This window comes from Echiichthys vipera, assembly GCF_963691815.1.
Source record: "Echiichthys vipera genome assembly, chromosome: 14".
Classification (NCBI taxonomy): domain Eukaryota; kingdom Metazoa; phylum Chordata; class Actinopteri; order Perciformes; family Trachinidae; genus Echiichthys; species Echiichthys vipera.
Window position 1 is genome coordinate 2,413,362 of NC_139839.1, and position 24,075 is coordinate 2,437,436.

At 47.7% G+C, this 24,075-nt stretch overlaps 1 protein-coding gene across 1 annotated transcript; it reads left to right on the forward strand.

The window, feature by feature from the left end:
* Positions 1 to 10,730: 10,730 nt before the first annotated feature.
* On the forward strand, positions 10,731 to 23,956 carry usp2b (ubiquitin specific peptidase 2b). Its single transcript, XM_083926372.1, has 12 exons — positions 10,731 to 11,070; positions 17,842 to 17,889; positions 17,989 to 18,112; positions 18,733 to 18,844; positions 18,936 to 19,046; positions 19,613 to 19,677; positions 21,051 to 21,154; positions 21,367 to 21,447; positions 21,690 to 21,768; positions 22,421 to 22,528; positions 22,661 to 22,781; positions 23,023 to 23,956. The coding sequence occupies exons 1-12, from the start codon at positions 10,915 to 10,917 to the stop codon at positions 23,126 to 23,128; spliced, it is 1,215 nt and encodes a 404-aa protein (XP_083782498.1). The 5' UTR covers positions 10,731 to 10,914; the 3' UTR covers positions 23,129 to 23,956.
* Positions 23,957 to 24,075: the final 119 nt, after the last annotated feature.

Sequence of the window (24,075 nt, forward strand, 5' to 3'; positions counted from 1 at the left end):
TGAACGTCGGTTACGTCAGCGCACACGTTATGTAACGCCTCAGTGATCTTAACTGAAGCCCAGTGAAATTCTTAGTCTGGGATCAGTTACACAGTAAGTAGCAGTTGTTCATCCGTAGGCCTGTTCTGCTCCCTTCTATGTACAAATGTACAGTCCTCTGTCTGTCAGTGTGGTGTTTTTTTTTAATAATCAGTTTCTTTTTTGTTGTTGTTGATGTTTTATTCTCTGAGAGCAGCGCCACCCGACGTTTAATAAATGAATACGTTCTCAAAGTCAGTGTGGGTGGAGTTTCTTTGATGCGTGGCGTGCAGACGAAGACGATATTAAGTCAAAGTACCGTATTTTCCGCACTATAAGGCGCACCGCATTATAAGGCGCACCTTCAATGAATGTCTTATTTTGAAACTTTGTTCATCTAAGGCGCACCACATTATAAGGAGCATAGAACAGACGCTACAGTAGAGGCTGGGGTTACGTTCTGCATCCATTAGATGGAGCTGAGCTAAAGGGAACGTCAACAAAACAGTCAGGGGAGGTCGTCTTGTTGCTTCCTCCACTTCGGCACCATTGATTGGTTCATGTTCAACTCTCTGGCTGCTGCTCTGTTCCCGTGTTCTACTGCGTGACTAATGGCCTTGAGTGTAAACTCTGCGTCGTAAGCGTGTCTCTTAACAGGAGCCATTTTGGGCTCTTTACACAAACACACACATGGAAATGAAACGGCACGCTTCACGCAGTCGTATATCTCAACATGCACCGCGCGTTACTTCTTCTACGGGGAAAATAGAGTCGGCGGCTGCTTACCGTAGTTGCGAGACCTGTCGTGGCTCAATATTGGTCCATATATAAGGAGCACCGGATTATAATGAGCACTGTCGGCTTTTGAGAAATGTGAAGGTTTTGAGGTGCGCCTTGTAGTGCGGAAAATACGGTAATAACATTACAGTACTGTAGAAATACTCTGTTACAAGCACGAGACACAAGTCCTGCATTCAGTTATTCACTCAAGGCACACCCATTTCATGTAATATTTGTTGTATCATTGGATTATTAATGCAGACGGTGCTTGCAATTCCACCGTTTGGCCACTATGTCCTCAAACTGGCTTCAAAGTCCCGCCCACTTCCTGGGGGCCTTGTGTCTATGTGGAGCTCCTGGGCCGGGGGTGTATGGTGTGAGTAAGGGTGCACTCACACTGTCCATCCGTACCGTGCCCCAGGATGTTGGGTGTACATGTGCACATTTGCACATGTACAAGCACGAGCGTGTGCACGTGTACGAGCACGAGGCCTACGGCTGTTCTGAGGTAATTTCCTGTGCGCCTGTTGGGACATAGAAAAAAGAAGGAGGGACCATGCGCGGACATTTCAAACAATGGCGGTGAAAGGTTCACGTTGGTGTGATGCGGAGGTGGAGTGTTTACTGCAGATCTGGTCGATGAAAAGATTCAAAAACAGTCGACAAGACGCACAAAAACTCCGAGGTCTACGGAAAGATCTGGAAACAAAGCCACGCATCGCCATGACGTCATCAATGCGTGTGACATGTTACGGCGTGATGACGTATAGGCAGCAAGAAGCATTCTCCGAGGCCCAGGTAGTAGGTAGGTATACAGTGCTTGGCTTTGACTGGATTGTGTTCAACATGGCCGCCGGGTCCCAAATGTTCTTATTTAACAGGGAAAGGGGGTCCCCAACTGTTGGGTATAAATAACGCCCAATGTTAAAACCATTACCCACACACAAGAATCACTTTGCTCCAGTGGCTAATACACTGTCATGTATTAACTATGTATGTTCTGTTGCGCTCTTGCGTGCATTTACCCATTATTTCTGCTTACAGGTAACTGTGTATGTTTGTGACTGTACCACGACCTTTCCATGAACCATGGGGTCCCCGCCTATACGCTCTTCTAACTTCCTTTGGGAGACCCGTTCACTCGACCCAATTAACCAAACACCAATTGTATTATGTTGTGTTTGAAGTGGTGTTTGTGAATCAACTAAACTAAACTAAACACTCGTATCTGATGAGTAATGGAGCTGACGTCTCATCAGATTATGAAAGTTCCTTTCTCTCTCTCTTCTGTCACAACACTGAGTGTCTGCTCAGGGCAGGTCGACCTGATAACCACTGAAAGTCCGACCTTTTGATAAGACAAGGAGAAGCCAAAGGAACGCGTTGGGCCTGTTATGTAGCTATGGTTACATAAGCTGTAGGTGTGTGTGTGTGTGTGTGTGTGTGTGTGTGTGTGTGTGTGTGTGTGTGTGTGTGTGTGTGTGTGTGTGTGTGTGTGTGTGTGTGTGTGTGTGTGTGTGTGTGTGTGTGTGTGTGTGTGTGTGTGTGTGTGTGTGTGTGTGTGTGTGTGTGTGTGTGTGTGTGTGTGTGTGTGTGTGTGTGTGTGTGTGTGTGTGTGTGTGTGTGTGTGTGTGTGTGCGCGTGTGTGACAGACTACACTATGGTTACAGAAGTTGTAGGTGTGTATGTGTGTGTGTGTGTGTGCGTGCGTGCGTGTGTGTGTGTGTGACAGGCTACACTATGGTTACAGAAGTTGTAGGTGCGTGCGTGCGTGTGTGCGTGTGTGCGTGTGACAGACTACACTATGGTTACAGAAATTGTAGGTGTGTGTGTGTGTGTATGCATGCGTGCGTGTCTGTGTGCGTGTGTGTGTCTGTGTGCGTGTGTGTGTGTGACAGACTACACTATGGTTACAGAAGTTGTAGGTGTGTGTGCGTGCGTGCGTGTGTGTGTGTGTGACAGACTACACTATGGTTACATAAGTTGTAGGTGTGTGTGTGTGTGTGTGTGTGTGTGTGTGTGTGTGTGTGTGTGTGTGTGTGTGTGTGTGTGTGTGTGTGTGTGTGTGTGTGTGTGTGTGTGTGTGTGTGTGTGTGTGTGTGTGTGTGTGTGTGTGTGTGTGTGTGTGTGCACTTATGTATCAGACTGTTCTATTTATCGAGCTAGTTCTAATAATTTCCTCTGAAAATGCCGAATATCTTCCAATTTTACATTTTCCCAATAAAAATCTAACTTTCATTAGTTAGCGGACGTTCGCTGTTGTGCTCGCACCACACTCAGAACGTTATTCACATGTCTCTGCTGCGTATTTCGTCGTGTTGCTGGTATTTGTGACTCACTCACTCTCTCAAGTTTAGGTAGGGTGAGTTTATAGAAAAGGATTTCCCTGAGTACGGCTCAAGGTATTTCCTAAGTGACGTGCCTTTGTGCAGGACACGGGCCTCGCCTGCGGGGTGGAGGAGCAAAGTGGAAGTGTGTGTTTGCTCCTTTGAATGAAGCTTTATTATGTTTAAGTGTAATCGTTGCGAGTGCTTCCACGCCAAGTTTCTCCCTCACTGAAAACAGGGTAGCAACCTCTGCCCTGCGTGTCTGAGAGTGGTTTATATTGCGTGCCTGTCTCGTTACGTAATGAGGCTTTAATTCAGAGGTGATTATTAACAATAGTTCTTGTGATAGTGTGCGGCACATGGCGGTTATCTTGGTCGTACATCTCTCATCACGTTTAATGTCGGTTCTGCCACATGTAATCGATAAAGTATATTAACGATAAATGATTCACTGGAGCTTGTTTTCAGAGAGGTGTTGAAAACAAAGGGTCATCAGGGTCATTAAACGTTTATGAGCCTTGAGATATGAACGTGTTTAGACACATCCAAGTTATGATTTTGAGATGTTGTGGGGACAGAAGGGACATTCGGAGTGTCCAGACTGTGGCGGGTTCATCCTCTGGGAGCATGATTGGGTTTAGGGAGAAGCAGTCTGCATTGATGCTAGAGGAAAGTCAGAGGATCCCCAAAGCTATTTATATTAAACCTGAATGTGAATGTCTGGACTAAACCAAATTTCATGGCAATCCATCCAATCGTTGTCGAGATATTTCAGCAAAAATTCAAAGTAAAGGGGAAGTCAGTGGATCCTCAGAGTCGTTGGAGGACTATGGTTGGTCCGTTAAGGTTTAAGAAAGCTTTCCAATATGAAATGGGTTCATCCTGGGGGGTGGTTGGACTGTCAGTTGTTCAGTTCAAATATCTGGACAACAATAAGACGGTGAGCCATCCAACCATGGTCCTCCAATGACTCTGGGGATCCACTGACTTCCTGTTGGTCCACGATAAAGTTTACTTGGAATTCTCACTGAAATATCTCGACAACGATTGGATGGATCGCCATGAAACTTGCTTTGGTCCATACATTCACATTCAGGTTTAATATAAGAAGCTCCGGGTAGGGAATGAGCCCTTACCCCAAGTGAAGGAGTTCAAGTACCTCGGGATCTTGTTCACGAGTGAGGGGACGATGGAGCGTGAGTTTGGCCGGAGAATCGGAGCAGCGGGGGCGGAGCTGCAGTCGCTCTACTGCACCGTTGTGACCAAAAGAGAGCTGAGGAAGACAAAGCTCTGGATCTACTGCTCAGTCCTGGTTCCTACCCTCACCTGTGGTCATGAAAGCTGGGTCAGGACCCAAAGAACGAGGTCGCGGGTCCAAGCGTCTGAAATGTGTTTCCTCAGGAGGGGGTCTGGAGTCTCCCTTAGAGAGAGGGGGAGAAGTTCAGCATCCGTGAGGAACTCGGAGTAGAGCCGCTGCTCCTTTGCGTTGAAAGGAGCCAGTTGAGGTGGTTCAGGATCATCTGGTAAGGATGAACCCTGGGCGCCTCCCTAGGGAGGTGTTCCAGGCACGTCCAGCTGGGAGGAGGCCTCTGGGAAGACCCAGGACCAGGTGGAGAGATGAGATCTCCACACTGGCCTGGGAACGCCTCAGGATCCCCCAGTTAGAGCTGGTTAATGTGGCCCGGGAAAGGGAAGTTTGGGGTCCCCTGCTAAAGCTGCTGCCCCCGAGACCCGACCCCGGATAAGCGGATGAAGATGAGATGAGATGAGATGAGCTTTGGGGATCCTCTGACTTTCCTCTAGCGTCATTGTGAGGGGGACGGCATGGTGGTGTGGTGGTTACGTTGGATGGATGGATCATTGTGAGGTTATATGGTGCTGATTGACAAACCTCAACAACAGTTGGATGGACTTTTGCGTTACTGAAAAGACTCAAATAGATGCAACTTCGTGGATCTTTCACCAGGCGACACAAATTCCCCAAATTAGCACGATAAGATCCCCTACACAAAAAACAAAGCACCAATGGGCTCCTTCCTTTGGTATTGACTTTGGTAATCCACTTGAATGGACTTTACTATGAGAGGAGCTGGTACAGGGGCCAGTAGGTAAGTCTTTAAAACGCTCTTTTAATAAACTCTGGCTTCACTAACTACGTTGTTGCTGCTTTGATTTTTGTGTAGGGACTCTTCTCATGCTGCTGCAGAGGTTTGCTGTTATTTTCAGCAGGATTAGTGGTTAAAAAAGACCTTTGAATGCCTTCACCGTACTGCCCCGAGCTAATCAGTGTTAGCCACGTCCGGCTGTCAGCGACTCTCCCAGATTTCAGTCATTCATCTTCAACCGCTTGTCCCTGTCGGGGTCGCGGGGGGCTGGAGCCGATCCCAGCTGACATCGGGCGTGAGGCGGGGTCCACCCTGGACAGGACGCCAGTTTATCGCAGGGCACATAGAGACAGACAACCATTCACACCTACGGGTGATTTAGAGTCATCAATGAACCGAATACCTGCACGTCTTTGGACTGTGGGAGGAAACCGGAGAACCCGGAGAAAACCCACGCAGACACAGGGACAACATGCAAACACCACACAGAAGGGCCCCAGTTGGGATTCGAACCAGTAACCCTCTCGCTGTGAGGTGAATGTGCTAACCACCGGATTTCTCTGTTAATAATTCATCCGTCTCGATGGCTTATTTGATGGATGCAAGTGCTGAAAAAGACCCTGGGATGAATTACACTACACAACATCGTAAACTCTATTACACCTCCTCAACATCAGCATGTTCACATTGTCTTTGCGGGCACGCACTACAATGCTGACCTTTAGCATTTAGCTAATGTGGTTAGACCAATAACCAACGCCTGAGTGATCCTCTTTGTTGCGATTGATGGCTTGTGTGGCTGATTAAAAGCCAAGCTTCGTCAGCGTCTCCGTGCAATCACAGTGTGTTCTCGGACAAGTTCTTCCTGACATGATAAACCTGGAATGTGATCTAATTAACAAGTCCCTGCTGTTGAACATGCACATCAGCCATGACTGGAATGTGCCAAAGTTAACCGCTCACATTCTTCTTCTGTGTGTTTGGGTTGTTAATTATGGGCTTTGCAGTAAATTGGGTGATTCACGTCCCTGTTGTGTTTTCTCGTATACGGGTACGGTTCGAGGTGTTACCTTCACTGACGCATAGTGTACACTCATGTTCCCATGGTGTGGCAGTCGGGTGTGAACGGGATAGCATGTAGCCGTCAGTTACCGGTCAGATTCCTATAAAATTTGATTTTAATAATCACGATCTCCAGAGGGTGGGTCCTGATAGTATCGGTGTCCCCCCTCGCCTTTCTTCTAGCACCAAAATGTTCCTTATTACACAGGAAATATCAAAATAGACATTGCTATAAGTTTTCCTGCACACATTCATAGTTCAGTTTGTCTTATTCACTCCATCTGACAGACTCAAGGGCCTCTATGCGTTCAATCCAGAGACATATTGTGTGGTTTGACCCTTCCATACATAGGTATAAAACCTGATTCAGGGGCTAAGTAGCCTACGGTGTGTTACGTGACTCCAAAAATTACTGGACTCAGTGATTTGCAAAGACCTGTAAATGTTTACAAGGCAAGCTATCAAGCTTCTTATCAGCCTCCGAGAGCTGTTTCTGTGTCAGAACCTCAGCTCAAGGATCAAAGTCAAGGTCAGCGAGTCTCCCTGCTCGAGGCGGAGGTTTCCGGGCGGTTTCTGCCATTATATTATTTCTACTTTCTTTTCTAAACCACCTACACGTTCGGCTTTAGCTACACAATTGGTTTCATTTCAGAAAAACAGGCAAAAATACATTCATTCTCCTACAACAGCACAAACTGCAGAGGCGCGTGGAAACCTTGCTCTTCATCATCCTGTCAATGAAATGTGATTATTGTTCAATGCTGTGATTCTAATTATCAACACTTGTGCTGATGCTGTGCCCTCAAAAGTCCATTATAGACATTTCTTTATCAAGTCTCTAGGTGTCTGTCTAGGTGATTGTTAAATATTGTAAATAAATTAATAAAAATTCAGTCTAGAATGTGTTTAGTCCAGAAATGTATTTTATTTATAACCTTTATTTAAAGTCTGGAATATATTAAGGAGCAGCTTCATTTGTAATATAGCCGAGACAAAAACATTTTTGGACGAGACAAAACACAAAGCGTTTGAAAAATACACGAGCAAATCTGAAATATCAGTTCATGTACGCATCTAACGAGCCTGGTCCTGGTCCTGGTTCTGGTCTTGGTCCTGGTCCTGGTCCAGTCGCTGGTGGAAGTAGGTTTTGACTTGGTTAGTGCTCTATTGAGTCTTAACGACAGTCGTTGGAGTCAAAGGAGGCCATTTGTGAACAGTTGTTCTTTGAGGTTAGATTGTTGAATGAAGGGATGAAAGGGCAGCATTGTAAATTGATCAGCCTGGTCCTGGTCCTGGTCCAGTCCCAGCCTGGTCCTGGTCCTGGTCCTGGTCCTGGTCCAGTCCCAGCCTGGTCAGATGCGTACATAAACTGATGAAGCCTCTTGAATGAGAGGTGAAACGTCTTCCTAGACAATTAACCAAGTCCAGTTGCTTTTGACTGAGATTGCTTTGAGGAGAACGACGACCTGGACACATGAGAACATTCACAGGCTTAAAGTGACAGAATAATGAAAACAGAGAAATCAAATTAGAAACAGGAGCAGTTAGAAGTCAAATGAGACGCAGTTATGGATTTAAATTATCCAAATGATAAGAGTGTGGGAAGTTTCAGGTGCTTTTGTTCACTCATTCATTCATTCATCCATCCATCTTCAACCGCTTGTCCCTGTCGGGGTCGCGGGGGGCTGGAGCCGATCCCAGCTGACATCGGGCGTGAGGCGGGGTCCACCCTGGACAGGACGCCAGTCTATCGCAGGACACATAGAGACGAACAGAGACAGACAACCATTCACACCTACGGGTGATTTAGAGTCATCAATGAACCGAACACCTGCACGTCTTTGGACTGTGGGAGGAAACCGGAGAACCCGGAGAAAACCCACGCAGACACAGGGAGAACATGCAAACGCCACACAGAAGGGCCCCAGCCAGGATTTGAACCGGGAACCTTCTCACTGTAAGGCTGATTTTCCTAATTTGGTGTAAACAGAGGGAAGCTGCAGCATGATCCAGTCCTCTGAGCGTGTCAGTCTGATGAAGACTTAATTAAAAGGCATTAAAAGACACTAAAGAAGTGATAAAGGACGGTAAGAGACCAGTGAGAGCTTTAAAACAAATCAAATCCAGTGTCTATGACGGGTGTTAGGAAGGGCCGTTCAACTGTAGAACACAGGTCACAGTGATGAGTGTCGGAGCCGTCGTCTGGAATAACTCTCAGGGCCGAGTGACGTACGGAGTCAAGTGGGTGTAGAGCTGTAGCTGATGCCTGCGTGACTAAAACGTCTCCATCATCTAAAACTGACATAAAAGTTGCCTCAATACGTTTCTTCCTGCTGTGAAGAAGAACGGATGATTTGTTTCTGTAAAAGAAACCTAATAGCCTATTTTTGTCTTTGGCGACTTTATAGCCTACAATACTCAGACCATTATAAACTTTATCACTGGAAACAACTAGAGACATTAAGGGCGCACTCACACTGTTGTTCCGTACCGTGCCAAAACAGGTTTTACGGGTAAAGTCTAGTTCGATTGACCAGTGTGAGTGCAACCGTACCGGGCCTAGCCACGGCCCGTTTGGCAGAGGTGGGCTTTTGTAAAGCACGTTTGCACGTGTACGAGCACGAGCGTGCGCACGTGTACGAGCACGAGCACGAGGCCTACGGCGGTTCTGAGGTCATTTCCTGTGCGCCTGTTGGGACATAGAAAAAAGAAGGAGGGACCATGCGCGGACATTTCAAACAATGGCGGTGAAAGGTTCACGTTGGTGTGATGCGGAGGTGGAGTGTTTACTGCAGATTTGGTCGATGAAAAGATTCAAAAACAGTCGACAAGACGCACAAAAACTCTGAGGTCTACGGAAAGATCTGGAAACAAAGCCACGCATCGCCATGACGTCATCAATGCGTGTGACGTGTTACGGCATGATGACGTATAGGCAGCAAGAAGCATTCTCCGAGGCCCAGGTAGTGTGAGTACAAACGGGCCTGGAGGGGGGGACAAGTACCCTAAAGCACGGGGCACGGGACGGGCGGACAGTGGGAGTGCGCCCTAAATATCTTCAGGGTGAAAATGCTGAAAACAACCTCTAAACCTTTCAGATGTTTCACTTAAGTAAGTTCTAAACAAATGAAATGAAATTTGTGAAGCCTAAACAAACGTTCATTCATCTCCATCAAGAAGTCAGATTGTATAGAAGTCAATGAGAGAAAAAGGAGCGTCTCACTTGGTTTATTACCTCAGTAAACGTTTATCTAATGGGTTTATGGTCTCCATCACTAGTTTCAATTCTTACTCAGTACAGCGTGATTTAATGAAATAGCTTAGCAACGGGGATCCACTCCCATGAAAGAGCTGTGGACTTGTTTTTGGGTGGTGTCCGTGTTTCCGTCTCTGGACTTTGACCCTCTGACCGTGTGTTTTCAGATCAGGAGGGTTAGTTGTGACGTATACAGACGCATTGTGGGATTTGTACTTATACTTAAAGGTTGAATATGTAGAATGAGCAGGACAGCACCATCAACCAGTCGGGTTGCCAGGTTGGTCAGACCCGGCCCAGTAGCCCACAGGAGACCGGAGTCTGTTTGAGCCTGTTTGAGTCCGTCCCCTCCAGAAAACCACACCATAAAAACAAGGATTGGAGGAGTTTGACAGACAGTTAGCGTTAGCTGTTAGCGTTAGCCGTTCCAGCTAAGTAAGCATGAAAGTTAGCTTAATGTTCAAGGAGAAACGTAGCCATTTGGGCGTGCGCCACTCAGCTGCCGGGATGAATGACCATTTCACCCAACACCCAACGCTATTGGCTGTTACAACGTAAACAGATCTTGACAGAAAGTCAGGCTGAGAACCGGAGGGTCGCCGGTTCGAGTACCTGTGTGGACCATGAATGGAATGTGGACTGGTGGCTGGAGAGAGGTGTTGGAGAGGCGAGAGCTGTTGAGCAAGGCACTGAACCCCCAACTGCTCGGGGCGCTGAGCCATTGGCAGCCCCCTCGCTCTGACATCTCTCCATTAATTGCTTGTGTGTGTGTGTGTGTGTGTGTGTGTGTGTGTGTGTGTGTGTGTGTGTGTGTGTGTGTGTGTGTGTGATAAATAAAAGTAATTATTCTCTTCTCTTCTTGTGGAAAGACAATACTTTCATTCTGTACCCCTTAAAACCCCCTGTGGTTGTGTTGTTATTATTATTATTATTATTATTATTATTATTATTATAAATATAGCTTTTAATAAAAGATTCTACGTGTTCAACCTTTAAGTAAAGAATCTTTTTGTCCTGCTCCATGTCGCCAATGCACCAAGAGCAGTGTTGATGTTTCCTAATGCACCTGAAGGCAGCGCCGGTCGGGAGGGAGGGGGGTGTTTACGGTGCGCAGTAAAACCTCCAACACACGCCACCTCTGTGTCAGACTCCCACACGGACAGGGTCGGTGTGTGTCTGTGTGTACGTGTGTACGTGTGTGTGTGTGTGTGTGCGGGGCAGAAGAGACCCACAGCCCGCAGAGAGACTTCCGCCTCAGTAAGGAGCCTGTCAGGGAGGGTTTGGACTGCACTCGGTGCCGGGACCGACACATTCAACAGCCGCCTCCACCTCCACCTCCTCCTCCGCCGCCGCCGCCGCCGCTGCCATGCCGTCTCTGCGACACTCGTACACGGTGACAGTACCGGAGGAAGCACCGGCAGCTCTCCCCTTAGACAAGCCGGACCTGCGGAGAAAGAGTCCGTCGTTGTCCCGGTCCAAGCTGGTGTCCACGTTCATGGGTCTCATCATCAACCAGGCCAAGGTGAGTGCTGCTGCACCCCCGCTGCACCCCAGCCCCTGCACCTGCCCCTCCACCCCAGCCCCTGCACCTGCCCCTGCACCCCTGCACCCCAGCCCCTGCACCCCTGCCCCTGCACCTGCACCCCTGCACCCCAGCCCCTGCACCCCAGCCCCTGCACCCCTGCCCCTGCACCCCTGCACCCCAGCCCCTGCACCCCTGCCCCTGCACCCCTGCACCCCTGCACCCCTGCCCCTGCACCCCTGCTGCCCCTGCACCCCAGCCCCTGCCCCTCTGCCCCTGCTGCCCCTCTCCCCCTGTTTATGTCCTTATTATCACTTTTTAAAGTTCATTATGCAGGCTGAGAGAGGTGTGTGGGCTCTACTCGTTTTTTAGGAGTGAAATAACCTTAAAGTGACATTATTTTGACTTTGTTTTCTTCACTTTGTATCAAATGTGATATAAAAAAAACACTTGTGCACGTTCCTGCAGTCTTGTTTCAGGCCTGCACATCATTTTAGAGCATTTCCTCCCAAATAGTGTCGTAAAACTTTTAAAGGTCCCATCAAGACACATGCACGGAGACGTTTCATACATCTGCTTGGAACAATTATGCATTATTGATGTGCTTTTATGACGTCATTTCCGGGTTAAAATAATTTTAAAAAGCATGAATATGCACTTTTAAATGTCTAAAATGACCCTGCTTTATACACTCTGTGTGTGTGTGTGTGTCTGTCTGTCTGTCTGTCTGTCTGTCTGTGTGTCTCTGTTTGTGTGTGTGTGTGTGTGTCTGTTTGTGTGTGTGTGTCTGTCTGTTAGTGTGTGTGTGTGTTTGTGTGTGTGTCTTCGATGCCTGTGTGTGTGTGTGTGTGTGTGTGTGTGTGTGTGTGTGTGTGTGTGTGTGTGTGTGTGTGTGTGTGTGTGTGTGTGTGTGTGTGTGTGTGTGTGTGTGTCTGTGTGTATGTGTGTGTATCTGTGTGTATGTGTGTGTGTGTGTGTGTGTGTGTGTGTGTGTGTGTGTGTGTGTATATAACTTGGATAAACTGGACCAGGATTGTCTTCCAAACTACTTGCGTCGTCACAAACCGCGCTCGTAGGCCCCCCTCTTCAAATCAAACCTTTAACTGAGCAGATAAATGTGAAAACAGCCTTAAAGTGTCAAAGTCTGCACATGAATCATCAAACATCCAACTGCAGGAGCAAGAGGAAGACTATCAGAGCAGAGGCACCGTGACACAGAGCAGGACCACCTTAAGGTCATCGCTAGTCGACAAAGTTGTGTGTAGTCGTGTTTGACGCAGATGAACGACTTTATGTGTGACGGCGTTCTTAAAAAAATCGGCGGCCATCTTTAAATCACTTCTTATCTTTGTTCAACTTCTGAAAGCGTATGAAAAATCCTCAGGGAGCTTTGTGGAGGTCGGGCTCTGACATTTAGGCCCGTCTGCCCTTTAAAGTGGAGAAGGACAGGGCTGTAGGCACACACACACACACACGCACACACACACACACACACACACAATCAGGCATGAACACAATGCAGGGGGAGTTAAGAGCAGAGCAGCTGCCTGCATCAAAGCAACAGTTGGAGTGTGACGTCGGTTGCGTAATAAGAAAGAACGCTGCTGCTGATAAGGAATGTGTCCGCGCTGTCACCCTTATCGTCTGCATAGTACATTTTGTGCACACGCAGCCCGCAGGCACTCGTGTCCATGTGGGTCAGGCATGTTTACGGCCGTGTGTCAACAGCTCTGCCGTCGGCTCACAGGCCACACTTCAAGTCTTTTGTCCTTGAGGGGATGTTATTGGAGGATCTGGGCTCTCACTTGATGCGTGCGCGCCACACTGTTACTATTGGACATGCGGTGTCTTATTGAAATGGTGATTTCTTCGTGTAACTGACTGGTTTAGTGTAGTTTCTAGAAGCTTTAACAATGGCGGTTGGTAAGCCTGGCAGCAGCTTTAGCAGGGGACCCCAAACTTTACATTAACATTAACCAGCTTACATTAACATTAACATTAACCCAACTGGGGGATCCTGAGGCGTTCCCAGGCCAGTGTGGAGATCTAATCTCTCCACCTGGTCCTGGGTCTTCCCCGAGGCCTCCTCCCAGCTGGACGTGCCTGGAACACCTCCCTAGGGAGTCGCCCAGGGTTCATCCTTACCAGATGATCCTGAACCACCTCAACTGGCTCCTTTCAACACTAAGGAGCAGCGGCTGTGACCCCAGTCTATCACATGCATCGCGGCCATTTTCACACTGTTTAAAAGCTGGTAATTGTGGGGTGCCCAGTGGCTCACCTGGTAGAGCAGGCGTCCCGTTAACATACGCCGGGTTCAACTCTGACCCCTGGCCCTTTGCTGCATGCCCCGCCTCCCCGTCTCTCTTTCCTATTCCCAGTCAACCTTCAGCTGCACTTTCAAATACAGGAATCAAAAAATAATCCTTAAAAGTTGGCAGTTGTTTCAAAATGAACTCTGTCCTGTTTAGGAGAAGTGCCAATAATTCGACTTGAGCCTGACACTCTGGACCTCTCCCAGCCCTGCTGTTATGTAAATCTGGCAGAGATTTCTGTTTATACTGTCTCTGAAGGGAGTGGCATAGCTGGCACCGCGTGCACGCAGGAGTGTTGCTTCCTCTGTCACGTGTTGCCACAGCCTTGACCAGGCATGCGTGGCTGGTAAGGACATTGCGTTCTCCAGCTCTCTCTCTCTCTCTCTCTCTCTCTCTCTCTCCCTCTCTCCCTCTCTCTCTCTGAAGTCATGCCAACCAGTGGAGAGCGTTTCTCCTCAGAGCGCAGACATCACCTGAACCTGAACGCATCACTTCCTCTGGTTTTTGGATGGGTCTTTTTTAGATCATAAGCCGCCTGCTGAGCGCTCTGAGCCCCGCTGGTCGGTATTCATCAGAGCAGTGTGCAGCACATTGGGACTCAACGCCATATGGTCACCTTCAAATACTGCAGAGGAGCAGAGAGACACAGAGGGAAGAAAGATACGAGGTTTCAGCCGAGAGGGCCGTTTGTAGTTCTTATTGTCACGGTTCTATTTTCAGCTTTCAGAGCGACACGACGAGCATCACGAGGCACCAGAAAAGGCCTCACTGTATGTGAAGGGTCTTTCTGCTTAGGACCACGTCGGCCATGACAACAGAAGCATCATACCACTAAAAACCGGGCGTAGAACTCAAATGAACCCTAAAAAGCCTGAAACCTGCTCAAGGCGCTTTACAGAGTCCAGGTTCATTCATTCACACAGACACGCATGGTGGTGGTGAACTACGTCGTAGTCACAGCTGATCTGGGGCGGACTGACGGAAGCGTTGCAGCCAGTCAGCGCCTACGGCCCCTCCGACCACCTCCTCAAACATACAGCAGTGATACACATTCACACGGGGCAAGATGGGTGAAGTGTCTTGCCCAAGGACACAACGACCATGACACAAGTAGGGCAGGGCGGGGATCGAACCGCCTTCGGACATTGGCCGACTCGCTCTACCAGCTGAGCCACAGTCGCTCCGACTCGATGCTGTATAAAACAATCGACAGTAAAAACCATAATATCCAGAGCATCCATTCTGTTTGCAGCAGAAAGCTGAGCTCTGTCTTTTAAGTCATCACGTCGTACGCTCGTCACGACCTCATCAACGCCCCGGGCAAAAACCTCGGTTTTAATCGCCGATGCAATTGATCAAAACCCCTTTTACAGAGTGTCGAGGAATGTTTCGCTCACGTGTCTACGTTTATAAACCTGTTGGATCAATAAGTTTTGGGTTTATTTAGTCAGCCTCAAAGCAACTTCAGTCCAAAGCAACTGGACTCGGTTATTTGTCAGGAAGATGTTTCAACTCTCATCCAAGAGGCTTCATCAGTTCATGTACTCATCTGACCAGGACCAGGACCAGGACCAGGACCAGGACCAGGCTGGGACTGGTCCAACTATCAGGTGTGGCGATCCAGGTATTTAATCTCTCACAAGGCCGATGATGTCACTGAAACCCTTTGTGCTCCAAGTGCCCACGGCCGTCGTTGGAGTGACAGTCGTTGGTGGGAAGTTGGTTTCGGCTTCGTTAGTGCTCTATTGAGTCTATTGAGTCTATTGAGTTGGCACTTGGAGCACAAAGGGTCTCAGTGACATCACCGACCTTGTGAAAGGTTAAATACCTGGATCTCCACACCAGTTAGTTGGTCCAGTCCCAGCCTGGTCCTGGTCCTGGTCCAGTCCCAGCCTGGTCCTGGTCCTGGTTCAGTCCCAGCCTGGTCCTGGTCCTGGTCCAGGTCCTGGTTCAGTCCCAGCCTGGTCCTGGTCCTGGTTCAGTCCCAGCCTGGTCCTGGTCCTGGTCCAGGTCCTGGTTCAGTCCCAGCCTGGTCCTGGTCCTGGTCCAGTCCCAGCCTGGTCCTGGTCCTGGTTCAGTCCCAGCCTGGTCAGTTGCTTGTTTATTTAGTCAAATTTGACGAACAAACCTTTGATTTTTGTCTTTCTTTCTCTTCGCGACACAATTTCAGCACTTTTAAAACACCGATGTAGACTTGTGCATTGAGTTCAAAGTGTTTCACGTCATATACACGGGGCTCTGACGCTGCTGCTCAGTTTGCAGTTAGCGCGCAGACGTACCGAGCGTCCGTCCTGTCGCTTCACATACGCTCGTCACTGCAGCCCCGACGCTGTCATCTCCATGTGCAGCTCCTCAGCCGTCAGCGGAGGGCGCCGACGCGTGACGGCGCTTGTCACGATGTTCCCTCGTTCAGGATGAGCAGCGGGTCACGCGCCAGCATGTCACCTGTCGCTGCTCAGATAAAGAAAACAATGGCACAAGTATTCGTCTTTTCATCACCATTGTGCAACTGGAGGGCGAGCTTGTTCAGACCGGAGACATTTAGAGCCCGTCTGAGACCAGCTGCAGGAAATGTCTCCACAACATGATGACTCATGGCTTTATTTCTATTAATAATAATAGTAATAATAATAAACTTTATTTACACAACACCTTTCATAACATCAAGTGCTTTGCAAAGGAAACAAAAACGATAACAGACGTTAAAAACAATACAGTAGTAGGGTCTCAATATAAATCCTAAGGAAATGCACCAAAAGCTGTCGTGTGCATTTAAATAAACACATGCCTGACAGTTTTCATGGTTCATAATGTGTTATATGGGCGACACGGTGGTGTGGTGGTTAGCACAGTCGCCTCACAGTTGGTTCAAATCCCGGCTGGGGCCCTTCTGTGTGGTGTTTGCGTGTTCTCCCCGTGTCTGCGTGGGTGTTCTCCGGGTTCTCCGGTTTCCTCCCACAGTCCAAAGACGTGCAGGTGTTCGGTTCATTGATGACTCTAAATCACCCGTAGGTGTGAATGGTTGTCTGTCTCTGTTCGCCTCTATGTGTCCTGTGATAGACTGGCGTCCTGTCCAGGGTGGACCCCGCCTCACGCCTTAAATCCTAAAGATAAAGTTGAATGATGCAAGTTTATGGATAGTGATGGAAACAGTTCTGAACTTAGAATAAACCATTAATGTGAGTGTTTTAAAAACCAAACGTTACGGTGGTGTAGTGGGTTCTCTCTTCTTGTTTTTGGTTCAAATGCGATGCACACATGTGATGGAGGTGAACTCAATGTTGTCAAAGCATCACCGCACTGATAAGGTCGTGATTAACACACACACACACACACACACAGCAGCTGATGTTTCCGGGCCTTGCATCAGTCCGCCCCACGGACGACTAACCCCTTATATGTCTCGTTGATCCTGGACTCAGGACCATTTGAAACTCTTCAACAACAAACAACCTGACACTGCGTTCACGGCGCGTTGTGCAGATTCTCAGTAGAGCTTTTCTCTCGGGCGGGTGTCACATGCTTGTGTGATGATGCCACTGCAGTGTGAGCGGTCAGGACACACTGTGGGGTTTCATACCAGGAGCTTATTGCCACAGCACCGGGGCCAGGCCGATACGGGACTTTTTAAGACCGATACGGATTTTACAGCAACGTGGTTTTTTGTTTTTAGATTATTTTTTGGCAGTTTTCAAGCCTTTATTATTTTGGACAGACAGGAAATGGGGTGAGAGAGAGAGGGGGAGACATGCAGCAAAGGGCCGCGGGTCGGAGCCTCGAGGACCTTCAGCCTCTCTACATGGGGCGGCCGGTGGAACAGTGGTTAGAGCGGTCGCAGTAGATCTACACCGACATGACTCTGCAAACGTACTCTGCTTCCTCAAACAAATAACTCTATTAAAGATTATTAAACTTTACATTTAAGATGAATTACAATGTCAAGCATTTCTCAATGAACACTGAGAAAATAAATAAATACTAACATGAAAATCTAAATAAACATCACGCTCAGTATCAGTTAATTACTGATTTAAAAAAAGTATTAAACAAATAAAAAATAAAAGGCTGAATAAACATGTTTAGTATCAGTTAATTGCTGATTATTAAAATAAATAATAAATAAAAATAAAATAAACATTAAAAATAGAATAAACTTCACGTTCAGTATCAGTCGATTAATGATTATATACATAAATTAAAATAAAATGAATAGCTATAAGACGCCATTTTAAATGCACCCTGGACGTCATTTCCTGCCTCGTACGTTCTGTAAAAAAGGTTTTCATGGCGCCAAATATTGGAAAATAAACACGCGGATGCTGATGTGTCTGTGATGGAAGCAGCTGACCTGCCTCCGACACAAACCTGCTTCAAATAACAAACTGTTAATTAAACTGTTAATCCTCCAATAAATGCACGAATACACTTTAATCTCCTGGCTTCTCTGTTTGGACAGAACAAGAGTCCTCAGGGCCTGGTGGGACTGAGGAACCTGGGCAACACGGTGAGCACGCGCGTCCTTACTTCACTTCACTCGGTCTTTGGTCTAACGTTCACCGCGCTGAGTCTGGACCCTCGCTCAATTCATGTTTTTCTTTTCCAGTGTTTCATGAACTCCATCCTTCAGTGTCTGAGTAACACGCCCGAGCTGAGAGACTACTGCCTGAGGAACGTCCATCGCACGGACCTCAACAACAACTGCGCCAGCGACGCCGCTCTCATGGAAGGTGAGGCGAGACTGTGAGCCCTTAAACCCCGCGTTAGCATCAGAATCAGACCTGTGAGTCACACAGGGCGCACTCCCACTGTCCGTCCGTACCGTGCCCCGTGCTTTAGGGTCCTTGCCCCCCCCCCTCCAGGCCCGTTTGTACTCACACTACCTGGGCCTCGGCGAATGCTTCTTGCTGCCTATATGTCATCACGCCGTAACACGTCACACGCATTGATGACGTGCTCGTGCTCGTACACGTGCAAACACGCTTTACAAAAGCCCACCTCTCCCTAACGGGGCGTGCCGCAGCTAGGCCTGGTACGGTTGCACTCACACAGTACGGATGGACAGTGTGAGTGCGCCCTTATTGTCAGTTCATCTGTTCTTTACACTCGTCTTAAACACAGACACTCTTTGGTTTGTGCCAGGAGCCTTTTGACCGTCGCCATCTTGGTTTGATTTCAGAAATGTCAGAACTCTGCGTCTTTACCTGCACAGTGCAGCTTTCTCTCAAAATGCTTCAGGGACAGAAATATCCCTCAAACAGGATCCAGTGTTTAGAGTGCAGCATACTTTTAATGTGAAGGATGGCGTTGCATGACTATGTTCTCATTTTCTGTCTTTCCTGCGTCTCAGAGTTTGCGAAGCTGACTCAGAGCCTGTGGACGTCTGTGAACAACGAGGCCGTCAGTCCCTCCGACTTCAGGAGCCAGATTCAAAGATACGCTCCCAAATTTGTGGGCTGCAAGTAAGTCGTCCCTTGTTCCTGCTCGTGAGCCTTTTTTCATTCGGGCCAGTTCAGGAACTATCGCTCACGACCTGTCCTCTCGTCTCCCCAGTCAGCAGGACGCCCAGGAGTTCCTGCGTTTCCTATTGGACGGTCTCCACAACGAGGTGAACAGAGTGACCGCGTGTCCTAAGGTGTCAGTCGAGGACTTTGACCACCTCTCGTAAGTGTCACCTCTGCTCCCAATAAGTCACTCATAACAGCCTGCCCTGTCACTGACACCTCGCACTGCCAAAAAAACACCTCCGCGTGACTTAAAGGTGTGAATCAACGCTGTCATTATTTATAATTACGATGTGATTGACTTATAGATTTCACCATCTCTGAACGTGTTATTCATCAGACAACTATAACCCAAAAACTTCAATACCTGAGTAAAAAGACTTTACAGTAGCTCAGTCCATAGGTGACTCGGTTGGGAACTGGAGGGTCGCCTGTTCAAGTCCCTGTGTGGACCATGAAGAGAGAGAGAGATGCTGTTGAGCAAGGCACCCCAACTGTTCATGCGCGGAGCCATTGGCAGCCCCCTCGCTCTGACATCTCTCCATTAATTGCATGTATATAGGTCCTGTTAGTGCATGTGTGTGTGTTTCGGGCCTGTGTGTGTGTGTGTGTAACCTGTACAATCTTAGTAACAGAGTGAAAAAACTGAATTTCCCTTGCGGGATAAACAAAAGGAATTCTTCTTCTTCTTCTTTCTTCTATTTTGACCTGATGTTTCATCCGCAGTGATGATGAGAAAGGCAAGCGGATGTGGAACATGTACCTGGAGAGAGAGGACAGCAAAGTTGTGGGTGAGGGATTTAACTTAAATTACCTTAAAGTGAAAGTCCGGGGCAAAATCAGCCCACGCTCTTTTTCCGCACTTTCATCAAATTCGTCAAATAAGCCGTCGAGACAGTTTTTTTCATGAATGAACTATTAACGGAGAGAGAATCCGGTAGAGTCGCTAACAGCCATATGTGGCTATCACTGATTAGCTCGGGGCAGTACGGTGAAAGCATTCAAAGGTCTTTTTTAACCACTAATGCTGCTGAAAATAACAGCAAACCTCTGCAGCAGCATGAGAAGAGTCCCTACACAGAAAACAAAGCAGCAACAGCGTAGTTAGTGAAGCCAGAGTTTATTAAAGAGTGTTTTAAAGACTTACCTACTGGCCCCTGTACCAGCTCCTCTCATAGTAAAGTCCATTACAGTGGATTACCAAAGTCAATCCCAAAGGAAGGAGCCCATTGGTGCTTTGTTTTGTGTGTAGGGACTCTTCTCATGCTGCTGCAGAGGTTTGCTGTTATTTTCAGCAGTATTAGTGGTTAAAAAAAGACCTTTGAATGCCTTCATCGAGTAAAATACAGCGGAGATCAGGATGGTCTCACGAGGCTAGTATTTCCTGATCACCATTGGTGCTTTGTCTTTTGTAGGTTGTAAATGTTATTGTATAATACATGCTCTTCTTTATCCAAACAGTGTGTGCAGTGTATTTATAATGTTTAATTATGCAAGTGTCTGGGTCCATGTACACAAGATTCAAATAGTTTACCAGCTCACTTCATTCTGTCTTATGATTCTACTTGTCTTTTAACTGTTTATGAATAAACCGAAATGAACTGAACAATAGGATCAATAGAAGAAGAAGTTTAGCAGAGAAAGAATGGGCAGCTAAAACGGAGAGAGAAGGAAAAAAGATGTAAAAAAATATTCTTCAACGTGCGGTCGGCAACATTTGTTTCATCATATTCACTGAAGCTGACACTATGCTCCGAAAGAAAAACATAACTCATCCGGTTTTAGAAGAAAAAATTATGCCCCATGTTGTTTATTGATGAGAGAACCCACGGGCGCGTTCACAGGAATATGGTGCACACGCACTGACGAGCACTCGATGGGAGGGAGCTGAGGAGCTCGGTGGTAGCGGGGGAGGGGCGTGAGAGTTGCTACCTTTAATTACACCCTGGGGATAAAAAAAGTTTTCTTGAATCTTGTAAAACATTTGCAATTTGAGTCAACTGGATCTGACAGACTTGCCGACTGCAGCTTTTTAATATTGCGTACATTTAAACCGCTGAGTACTTCGTACAAACTTCGAAAAAGCCGCACCATCCCCTTTAAACCATCCTTGAATGACTTGCATATTAAGCGTAATCTCCCATCTCTTACTTCTGCTTCTTAGATCTGTTTGTTGGACAGCTGAAGAGCTCCGTGACCTGCACGGTCTGTGGCTTCCGCTCCACGGTGTTCGACCCTTTCTGGGACCTCTCCATACCTGTTGCCCAGGTCAGAACTGAGCTCCCGTACGCTTCGGGAAGGTTTAGCCACCTGTACTTTGTGAAACAGCAGTGCAAAACAAGTCATGACTTGTCTGTAATTGTCAGATTCAAATGATGAACGGACAGAAAAGAGCAGTTTGAGATGTCGTGCTTTTACCATAAATACATCATGTAGTTAGTGATTGTGTCCTGACTGGCCACGCCTCTGTGTCTCCGCAGAGGAGCTCGGGCGAAGTGACTCTCAAAGACTGCATGAGGCTCTTTACCAAAGAAGATGTGCTGGACGGAGAGGAGAGGCCGGTAAGAAGCCTCCACACTCCCTGTTGTCCCTTTAGTAAATGTCTAATCTCTGGATCATGCAGCAGCAGTATCTCACCGCCCTCTCTGTGTTTGTGTGTGTGTCTCTCTCTCTCTCTCTCTCTCTCTCTCTCTCTCTCTCTCTCTCTCTCTCTCTCTCTCTCTCTCTCTCTCTCTCTTGTCTCTTGTCTTCTCTCTCTCTCTCTCTCTCTCTCTCTCTCTCTCTCTCTCTCTCTCTCTCTCAGACGTGCAACAGATGCAAAACCAGACGGAAATGCACCAAAAGGTTCAGCATTCAGAAGTTCCCTCAGATCCTCGTGCTTCGTATCCTTTCCTCACGTGCAGCAGGCGTGTGCATTTAAATGAACACATGCCTGACAGTTTGCATGGTTCGTAATGTGTTATATGGGCGGCACGGCGGCGTGGTGGTTAGCACTGTCGCCTCACAGTTGGTACGAATCCTGGCTGGGGCCCTTCTGTGTGTAGTTTGCGTGTTGTCCCCGTGTCTGCGTGGGTTTTCTCCGGGTTCTCCGGTTTCCTCCCACAGTCCAAAGACGTGCAGGTGTTCGGTTCATTGATGACTCTAAATCACCCGTAGGTGTGAATGGTTGTCTGTCTCTGTTCGTCTCTATGTGTCCTGTGATAGACTGGCGTCCTGTCCAGGGTGGACCCTGCCTCACGCCAGATGTCAGCTGGGATCGGCTCCAGCCCCTCGCGACCCCGACAGGGACAAGAGGTTGAAGATGAATGAATAATGTGTTATATATATATATATATATGGTGATGAGTCTAACTACTCATCTGCAGCGATGCATCATATTTCATGCGCTGAGTTTCAAATATAAAAATCCGTATAGGATTTCTTTGTTTCCCTGGCACAAAGAGGGAATCAACAAGATCAAAAAACATCCGCCCTTGCCACAAAGTACGTCCTTATTTTGACCCGGTGTCGGCTCCTTGACTCACTTCCTCTCAGACCTGAAGCGCTTCTCAGATTCTAACATCCGCATGAGCAAACTCTCCACGTATGTCAACTTCCCTCTCAAAGAGCTGGACCTGCGGGAGTTCGCCTCGGAGGGCAGCGGTGAGTATTCCTCAAAGTCGACACAACGTCACCAGAGGAGACCGTGGAGGACCGTTATTGTGCGTTTCCCGCGGTCAGCTCGATGTGATGAGTAAAGACTGTGTTGACTGATGGCGCCGTGTCTCCCTGCAGAGCGCGCCGTGTATAACCTGTATGCGGTATCCAACCACTCGGGGAACGCTCTGGGCGGCCATTACACAGCCTACTGCAAAAACCAGGCGCTGGGGGAGTGGTACAGCTACAACGACTCCAGGTATCAACTCTCAAATCTACATAAATCACCCTTTTACCTCAGGTACCTTTTACCAGACTGGCAGAGACGCTGTGCAGTCTGATTTTATAGTTTCATGCATCTGCTGTCACATAACAGATGATCTCATTCGGGCTGTATAAAGGTGTGTCAAGGTTTCGCCAGATCAAATGCTCAGATCGCACGCTGGGGTTGTTGTTGAGAAACGGCGCACTAAGTGCTCTGTACTGTGTGTTGTGCGCAGGGTGAGCCCAGTGTCGTCCAGCCAGGTTCGAAGCAGCAACGCCTACGTCCTCTTCTACGAGCTGGCCCCCTCCCCTCACAGCAAATATCAGACGTGTCGGCTTTAAGGCGCCGCGCAGAGGAGGCCCGTGAGCTGCACTGAACCTTAAAAATGGAGTCGGACACTTCCTGCTGGGCGAGAGCTCCACCTAGTGGAGAGTCCTGCCTCTACACATGACTGTGAACATGGAGCACAAAGACACGTTGCTGAGGAAAACGAGGAAACCGCACTCTGACCTTCCTCTCAGTGGGTTTTTTGAGGGGAAAAGTTTGGACGTGACGGCACATTTGAACTTCAGGATGAGTGGAATGAAACCGACCGAGTGAGAGAAAACTACTCATAATGTCAGAAAGGTGTAGAAATTCAGCTCGGGCACAGCTGGGAATCAAACTTATAATGCCTTTTTCGACGTGTAAAGAGACCCTCTTCGTGTCGCACATGCAACAGTTTACCCACTCCGCAAAACCACATGTTACAGCTGTGCCTGGAGCCGAATCTACACCCACTTGAGTGTTTTGTTCGTGTACTTAGGACGTGGACTATCGACCTTAAGGACATTATTTTGTGACGACACAACGGAGACTTTGAAATAATGCATAATTTATTCTATTTATCATGAGTCCAGTGAGTGAAAGTGCATCCTGTATATGTCATTGAACAAAGCCTTACGCGTTCCTCTGAGTGATGGACAGGTGTTTTACGTCAAAGCTAAATATTATTTTTGTACAGTATTTATGAACAGCGCGGTGAATGTAACTCTACTGTGGGAAAGCCAGACAAACCAAAGCAGTTGTGTAAAAAAAAAACTTTTTCCAGCAATAACGTTGCTCACTTTAAATCGGAGTCAGTTCAAAGTCGATGAATGATTAAAATCCAATGTTAAATGACATTGCATTATGTTCTTTTTATGTTTTATTTAACCCTTTATTTATTTATCCAGCCAGCCTAATGAAGTGGAGGGTAAACATATTGTATAATTATCAGTATTTAGTAAATCCTGTGACACTCTGCAAC